Source organism: Epargyreus clarus, unplaced genomic scaffold (assembly GCF_041222505.1).
Source record: "Epargyreus clarus isolate Ecla_fem2 unplaced genomic scaffold, WU_Ecla_fem_2.2 ptg000017l, whole genome shotgun sequence".
In the NCBI taxonomy this organism is placed as follows: domain Eukaryota; kingdom Metazoa; phylum Arthropoda; class Insecta; order Lepidoptera; family Hesperiidae; genus Epargyreus; species Epargyreus clarus.
This window is the reverse complement of record NW_027332225.1, coordinates 11,951,912-11,960,884: the sequence shown is the minus strand read 5'-3', so window position 1 is coordinate 11,960,884 and position 8,973 is coordinate 11,951,912. Positions and strand designations below refer to the sequence as shown.

Sequence of the window (8,973 nt, the reverse complement as noted above, 5' to 3'; positions counted from 1 at the left end):
CTGTCGGACCACAAAGGATTCTACCACCTTCAGAATGGTGTCACCTTTCGTGTTTTTTTCTTTTCATTAAACTGAATTGGTTTTACTAGTGAGTAATATGTCACATTTTTTCTTTTCCTTGGGTCATTTCAAGGAAGCATATGGGTTTCACATTGGGATTGGAAAGCGTCGCGTTCCACGACGCAATTGTCCCGGGGACTTATTAATCAGTCATAAACTTAAAGATCAATAGATATAGATCAATATTAATTATAATATACAATGATGTATCCTTGTAAAAGATAACAGTGACTACGGAAATCCAAAAATAAAATAAATATAAGAATGATGAATTGATAACAAACATGAAGAAAAAGATATACTATTATGGCCTATAACTGCATGCATACGTACGTTCTCGAATCCCGGAATTAAGAGAACATGATTGTATCGTCGCACCGCGATTTGATACGGTGCGACTCTACACATGTAGAGTAACGTAAAAACTCATAGTACGGGAACAGATCGAGAGGTCTCGTTTTGACACATATGACTGTTTTGGTATGTGTTTACGTATTTGCCCATACAATTTCCAATCAGCGCCCCTAGGGGATTGTATCAGAACTATAGTGTCAGTAACGTAACATTAAATGTCTAAATTGACAAAATGGCGCTTTATGTTTTGTCTTTCTTTTTTGCGAACATGTGAGGCAGATAAAAAGACTTGAGTACTTAGTTATTGTTACGTTTACTCAGTCTACTGAAGCAAACGGAACAGAATATTGGATTGAGTAAACGTAACGTAAAATTGTGGGATGTTTCAAAAACTCATGGTAAGAATACTGTACATTTTTATAGCAGCGACTGTTTTTAAAGCAACCCAATACAAATATGCATGATCCCTTGTAAGAATTAAAAGAACATGCCCCATCGCACCGCGATTTGATACAGACACGACGGGACATGTCTCGATCAATGCGTTTAACATGCATACATACATTTAAACCAAAACATTTCAAATGTATAATATACTATATCATAAATAAAATAATATAAAATACGACAAAAATAAAATATATATGCCGTGCATGGATGGTCTGCATAGGCTCTCTTAGCCGGCTCTTACGTCAACCACGGGAAGAGAGGGGGAGCCCCTATTCTACAACGCCGGGGCCTCACGGAGTCCTTTCGTGAATTCATATCACTAAAGCCTCAATAGAATAAACGTCACAGATTCTCATTATATACATATAATCCTTTTATTTTTTGACATATGTATGCGTTTTATTATATGATTTGAAAGGTGGTAGAATCAGCTATGTTTAATCAGGGAGGTAGCACCATCACGTTTCGTTAAAATGGTGTGGATGACGGCTGAATTACATATGAGATATCTTAGTCCTTAAGAATATCGACTGTGATCAACTTCACGTAGAATTAATATTTCATAAGATGTTCATGGGTGCAGTTACGGCTTACCATTTTGTGTATTATTGTATTGTATTATTTAAAAAAAAAGTAAGTAAATAAAACGACCTTCTAAAAAAATATTTTAATAAATACATCAAATTCATAAATTAAGAGATTCCCAGAGTGCGGAACCCTAAAAATCATCCAAATCGACTACTAAATAGGGACCAGGGATTCTTAGCTATGTCTTGCTTAGTTGCGGGCGCGTTGTAGTACCCCTGAGCCCAATCGACTAATGATATGGGACAGCTGAACTGATCACAGCTGTCCAAGAGGACCCCAAGGCGATGGGCTGCGTCGTATATATTGTGTGACATTGGTTCTGTTGGTAACACCTTCGTCATGGGTAACCTGGAAGAAATATATTTTTATCAAGTCATAAGCAAATCTTAGCTGTAATAGAAGTGCTGATAAAATTTGCATTTAAACGGTGGTTCGAAATCCTTTGTGGTTCGAGTCCAGCAGCACTCCAGTGTGTGTTTGCATTTTAAAGTAGTATGAGCTTCTGCTCATGCCCACAAAGTTGAAATACAAGTATGACTGCGTTGTTGTTGAAATGCATTGCTATCACATAAATTCCTCCTATCGGCAAATCATACTATCGGAACTTTACCAGTTTAAAAAACCAGAAATGGAGGATACTGTAACACTACTGTCAAATTTAAAGAAACTCGGCCGCATCTGAAATTACTTTGTTACCACATGTGAAGTAACTTTTCTATGATTTAGCTCAAAGTTTAGCATAATTCAGGGCAATATACGTAATTTATTATTTATATTTTTTATTATTTATTATTTACTTAAATTACATAATATATACGTCATTTATATTGCCCCAATAGCGTACATACAATAGTCAATAACGAAATATTCAACACTGTGTTATTCCACAATAATATATTTTATATATAGTGACTTTATTAGCCTAAATATACTCACGTGAACATAGTTCTAAATATTTCTTCAACCATGTTACCACCGTGAGGCACAAGTCGCTGCGTGGTCTCACACAAAGTCTTCAGGATGCACTGTCGGCCACTATATCCCATGCTAAAAATATATTATATTAATTATAAAACTAGCAGCACACAGTGCGGTTTAAGTGTCTTATTATTAAGCCTTCGCCAAGCTAGTGCGATATTTTTGTCGAGATACTTTTTGTAAAATTCTTTACTTCGCCGAAAATTTCGAAAATTTGGATGACACTGTATATTTCATGTATACTCAGACTATTCTGTATATTATGGCTTATGGGAGCAACAGTGTTAAGTATGGTTTGAACGGCGTGGTAATTCCGACTCTCACACAAAGCGTATCAACTATCTCATCATGGACAGAAATCCATCTATGACCAATTATAATTTTTTACCCATTTGGTAATTACAGACGCTCATAGACAGGAGTGACCACTTACCATCAAGTGTACTTCTTTCTTGTTGGATACCTTAAATCTAAACAATCCAAGCAGATTTTTAGGAATATCCTTAGTAAATAGAAACTTACTTGTCCAAAATCAACTCCAATTTCTCATACAGCTCACGTCTACTTCTTCGCTGAGAAACTGGCTTTCTGTATTTCTTTCGGTAGAATCTGGCAGTTTCTGTGGTGTTCGGAAGTTCATAAGCAATACCCCAGTTCAGGCCGAAGGTGAAGGTACCAGGGGAAGTGGATGGGGCCGGCTGGCCAATTACACCCACTGTCATACAGCCGGCGCACTGGAATTTAAAACAAATAGTATATTTTTTAACAGCAATCCTCCAAAATTCTGCTTTAAATGTTTGACTGTTCTTAAAAATTACTAAATACAATGAAGGCAAAATAATTCCTTATGGGTATACATAATCTATTCCGTAACTTACACTACTATGAGTGCCAAGTACCTGAGATTTCAAGAGCATCTGAGAACGGGTTCAGATCCCCTGGTTGGTTGTTATAAGAGTCGGACGGATGGACGGAGTGATCACCATCAGAACTACAAGCTTGTTTGGTTCAATATTATTAAGATGAATACAAAATATATCTATTTTAATTAGGAGCGATAAAAAAAAAACTTCTAAGTTCCTGTATTGTGTTCATGTGCTATCATAATATTAAGAATTATATTAAGTTAAAAAAACTTTTCGCGCCTCACCGGTACATTTATCACTTATCAGTCTATCACACAGGAAGACCGTTGCACGGCGACATTAGGAAAGTGTATTCACATTGCAATATTAAGACTTAATATACTCACTGAAAAACTTGAGCCCTCTGGAAAAGCGACATATCGTCTTCTCCTCGATAAAATTTTCGATGGTCTATCCACTTCATTAGCTACACTTGCACCCACAAAACAAAGAGCCGTTACCATCAAAAACCACAAACTATTCATTTTATCAGTTATAAAACAACAAACAGGTCATAAAACTATATTCAAGCAGATCATTTTATTATAAATCAATCGATATATTTTTTCTACACGAGGTGTATTTGATAAATAAACTATTTGCTTAGACTGGTCTCTTGAAAATAAAGCACAAAGTAATTGTTGACAAATTGTTTAGAAGCCGGAAACGGTGTCAACGGTAACCGTTTGGCCACGGACTCGGCGTAATAAGCGTCAGCGAGCGGGACGATAAGCAACAGCGAGCGGGTCGACAAGCGACAGCGAGAGGGGCAACAAGCGACAGCGAGGGGGGCGACACGCGACAGCGAGGGGGCGACACGCGACAGCGAGCGGGGCGACAAGCAACAGCGAGCGGGGCGACAAGCGACAGCGAGCGGAGCGACAGGCGACAACGAGCGAGGCGACAAGCGAATACGAGCGGAGCGACGAGCGACAGCAAGCGGAGCGAAAAGAGACAGCGTGTGAAGCGACACGGGAAGCTTAAAGAACCAGTATATAGAAACTCATGAAGTATTTTGAAGGTGGTAGAATCCTCTGTGGCTGGCTCTGGGGTGTTTAACGCTGCTGTTTTCTGGTTTGAAGTCTGGTTTGAAAACGAATACTTATCCGAGGCATTCCAGCGTAGGCCTCGGGTGTAGCGGCGCATTTGTGGGCGTCTAGTTATGGTTTGCCTCCTACCATTATATTATAAAAAGAAAAAGAATGCCACGTGGACGAACGACAGGCGAAAGGTGCGCAATCCGAAACAAATAAAGGTGAGTTAAAAATCGTTCCGCTTGTCGCCTCGCTTGTCGCTGAGTCCGTGGCCGAACCGTAACGGTTGTAGCAATTATCACATGTGTCACTAGTTAGGAAGAAATCGCTAAAGAGTAAAATGGAATTTCACCATGAAATTTCCTAATGGATACACCATTTTTAGAATTTAGGTTGCATTGAGTTCTAGTTCGTGAACCAGATTGTTAGCTGGTATTTGATGGTACTCAAAGGCTTATCTCAGACGGAATGATAAGTGGCCACTTCCTATGTAACCAATTGTATATGGTACAATGCAATGTTATACAGTACTAATAAACCGAACATAGGGAGGAGGTAATGACTTCTTCTATAATATAATTATGTCAAATGTCAATTTACCCAAGTGGTGCTAATGTGAAGTTGGATAAAAAAAATATATGAACAAACAAACTGTAATTATTAATTATTAATTATAAATAAGTATACAATAAGAGCAGTGGCATTGATTGTATTTTCTCTTGATTCTCGTAGTTGTAGGATTCAAATCCCAGGCGAAATTTCTTAGTTTCATATAAGTTGTATTTAAATTTCTACGTCAATCTTCCTTTTTCTAGGCAGTATAAATCCTTTTTCTAGTCAATAGAATGGTTTCCTCAATATCTGGTCACAATTTCAAATCGCACCAGTTGTATTTACACTGGAAGTGGCATTGCAACGTTTGAACGTTACAATAGACCTAAATCAACTTAGTCATGCGGAAACCAGCTCACTGAGTCAACTAAAAACGTAACCCGGCATTGTTTCAGATTAATTTATAAGCCGTTAACTAAAGGGGAATTGCCAAAAGTTACGTAGTGAAGGAACACACGAGCAAAAAAGTTGGCAAAGGGTCAAATCCGGGGACAATAATCTCGATTGTCACACAGTACTAACAATCTCGCTAGAATTAGGAGGTTGTCTTACAACCTATAGTAGCGAGGTGAGAAATAATGAAGATATAAAATGACGGCACGTAGATACTGTTAATACCAGTAATAATAATTCCGTTTAAAACAGTCGATACAAGAGAAATGTATAATTCGATATTCCCAAGTAATTATTTATTTTTATGTTTATTATATCTATTATGTCCGTTATTAATAATTAATCTTTCCAATGATCTACCGATTAGAAATTGAATCAATCCGTGTTGGACTAGTTAGGTAGGATAACGGACTACATCCTCTTATGTAACTTAGATTGAACATCCTTTTTCTATCAAAGCTATTTAAAATGCTTCTTCATAATATATTCTTATTCTCTCTCTCTTATCACTTTTTTACTTAACAAACCCAATGCACATAGACTAGTAATAGTTGAAAAAAATAATATTTGCTTCTTTGAGCAAGAACATATTCATAGCGTTTCGTTTGCTCTCATGCGATGAGGATAGTCAGTTATTACCCAGAGTTGTTTTCGTGTACAAAAATAGGATCAGTGGAGGATAGGATAGGACGAATATTTGCATATATGGTTATTCTCTTACGGGAAATTAATGTGTGACCTTCAAGAATACCATCCATTTGATTCCACTTGAGGTAGCTTAAATAATTCCAGATTTTTTAGGAACTCTCAGGTATGCTTCCTCACGATGTTTTCCATCACCGCTAAAGCTAGCAGCTAATAATTAACTTCTATTTTTAAGTGATAATCAAAATGTATAGGGTATTTTGATTTATTTAAAACCGTTGAAGAAAGTGTTAACCGAAACCACTTCTGTTTTTGTTTGTCTTTTTTTTCAAATAGAATGTTGAATAAGGCTCATTAATTTTGAAGGGTTTGGTTCATCAATTTCACTTTAACAGGAAAGTAAAGAAGACGATTAGATTATATTAGAAGACTTAAAGAAATAAGAAGTAATAATATAAGAACACTACGCTATAATATTTAAATGCGTAAACGTTTATTACATTTTACAGTACAGAGTTAGCCTAGATAGGTTAAACCTTAGCAAATGTTGAATCTATACCTAGTACATATTTATCGAAATTAATCCTAGATAATTTGCCTAGGCTTACATTTAAAGCTCTCTATCTCGAAAGCCGTAGAGCAGATTAATTTAGCTTGAATATGCAGGTTTCAACTTGAATTTAATATTAAGATATTAGAATTGACGACGGGATCTACATTCCATTCGTGGTATAATTTTGATGATACAATAGATATTAAGGTGTTTATTATAAGGCAAATTATAGTAAATATTCATAATATATATGGATCTCATATCAACTCTTAACATGATATTACTGTTTGATACAGAGATATTTCCGAAAATGAGAAACTGAGAAAGAAACCACGGGATGTAAGGTCGTATACAATAATAAAGACTAAGTGCAACTGTGTACTGGTTTGAAAGGTTTGTGAAGTAAGACATAGTTTTCCGAGACAGTCGAGACGTTCCAGCCTCAGAATAGGCGTTCCGGCCTCCGAAAAGTGTCCCTTACCAAACCAGTTTTTGTTTTTATAATAATAAAGTACTAATTTCATAAATTGAAATTAAGTCCAGGTATGTACTTAATTTTTTTTATAACATAGGAGTAGCAGACGAGCATGCAGTCCACCTGATGGTAAGTGGCTACTGCCGCCCATGGACATCTGTATTCAACCCCAGATAGGATTAGATATTCCTACCTAAGGTCGGCCACAGATGCGCCGCTACCCCTGAGGACTAAGCTGGAATGCCTCGGAAAAGTCTGTCTCCCTTATCACACACACCCTTCAAACCGGAACACACCAGTGGCTGTTGTTAGGTAGAAATAGGTGTGGCATTGGTGCCGCCGGAGTCGAACCACAAAGGGTTCTACCACCTTACATGTACTTAATTTCTATTTCTTTTACAATTTTACTATAAATTCAAGCATATATCGGTATAATTATGAAGGTAGAATGAGAAGTCATTTACCGAAATGCGAACGCGCCATATTGTCTTGACTCAAATTAATATGCATAATAGCGTTTAGCACTAGGTTCCAATTTCAGAACCTTTTGTTCGAGTTAATTAAATAATATTCTGAATATTATACGTATACTCATATGTACTTACTCATATGTCGGCAAGTTAAGCCGTTCCAATTGTTATCACTGGATAGCAGATATTAAACCTTGTTGGAGGACAGGAGGATATTAGCGTTTTGGAAATTCCGGTAAGGATAGACTATATTAGGGTTATAACCCTTCCAATTGTAACAGCAAACGAAAGGTGATTCCAGAATCCTTACCATGAGTTTTCAAAACATCCCACAATTTTACGTAATGTAAAATTGTGGAATGTAATTGTGGATTGTAAACTCAATCCATTATTCTATTCCGTTTGTTCAGTAGAATGAATTGTCGAAAGCGCACCACTGAGTAAACGTAATAATAAGTAAGTGCTCAATTGACTATGAACTTTTTGTCTCCTTCACATGTTCGTAAAAAAGAGACGCCATAAAGACAACATAAAGCGACATTTTGTCAATTTAGACATTTAATGTTACGTTACTGACACTATAGTTCTGATACAATCCGGTAGGGGCGCTGATAGGAAATTGTATAGGCAAATACGTAAACAAATACCAAAACAGTCATATTTGTCAAAACGTAAAAACTCATGGTAAGGGTACAGTATGGTTTAATTGTAGCGCAGAAAAGTTCATGTGTTCAGGTAGAGGGGTATGGATGATTTACATACTTATAAGGCGATTAGTTCTCAGGAGTAATAATGCATCTGTAATTGACTTGGGTTCCTATCCAACATCAGAGGCTTCTGCTTCAGCAACTACCGTCTTTGTAAGTCTAATTACGTTATCTAACGTTACAATGATCACCAATGATCGTGGATTGGATGCTATAAGTAACATGTAACTAGAGTTGTTAGATTGGATACAAAACTGTCGAATCTAGCTTAATCTATAGAATCTATGATATCTATAAAATATATATACATAACATGATAGAATCTATAGAATATACGGTAGAATCTTTGTAAAATCCAAATTCAAAACATACTCTTTTAATATAATAATGATACATCTGAATTAGATTTAGTAAACGATTTATAATAATAATTCTTAACTATATTTAAATAACACAATTATTCCCATTCCATATTATTTAAATATCTTTGTATAGTAGTATTACAATTTTTTGTGTTTATATTTTTATCGAGTGACAACCCTAGCAACTTCTACTTTATTCAAGCGTTTATAAGTCTGAACGCTTTTACGATCATATTTCTTTGTGAGTGTATCGGTCATTTTTCTTCGTAACAAGAAAATGTGAAGTTCTATTTAAAAGCTCATTTCAGAGCTGGTCAGTGTAAAGCGTCTTCATTGTTTGGCTTTCACCAATATTATTTTCTTAAACTTAAGTAATAATAACAGTAT

At 36.1% G+C, this 8,973-nt stretch overlaps 1 protein-coding gene across 1 annotated transcript; it reads right to left on the bottom strand.

The window, feature by feature from the left end:
• Window positions 1-1,589: 1,589 nt before the first annotated feature.
• Window positions 1,590-3,820, bottom strand: LOC140749255 (uncharacterized). Its single transcript, XM_073082298.1, has 4 exons — window positions 3,683-3,820; window positions 2,953-3,164; window positions 2,389-2,499; window positions 1,590-1,800 (listed from the first exon to the last, which is right to left on the bottom strand). Exons 1-4 carry the CDS (start codon window positions 3,818-3,820, stop codon window positions 1,590-1,592), a joined length of 672 nt encoding a protein of 223 aa, XP_072938399.1.
• Between the last annotated feature and the right edge of the window lie 5,153 nt (window positions 3,821-8,973).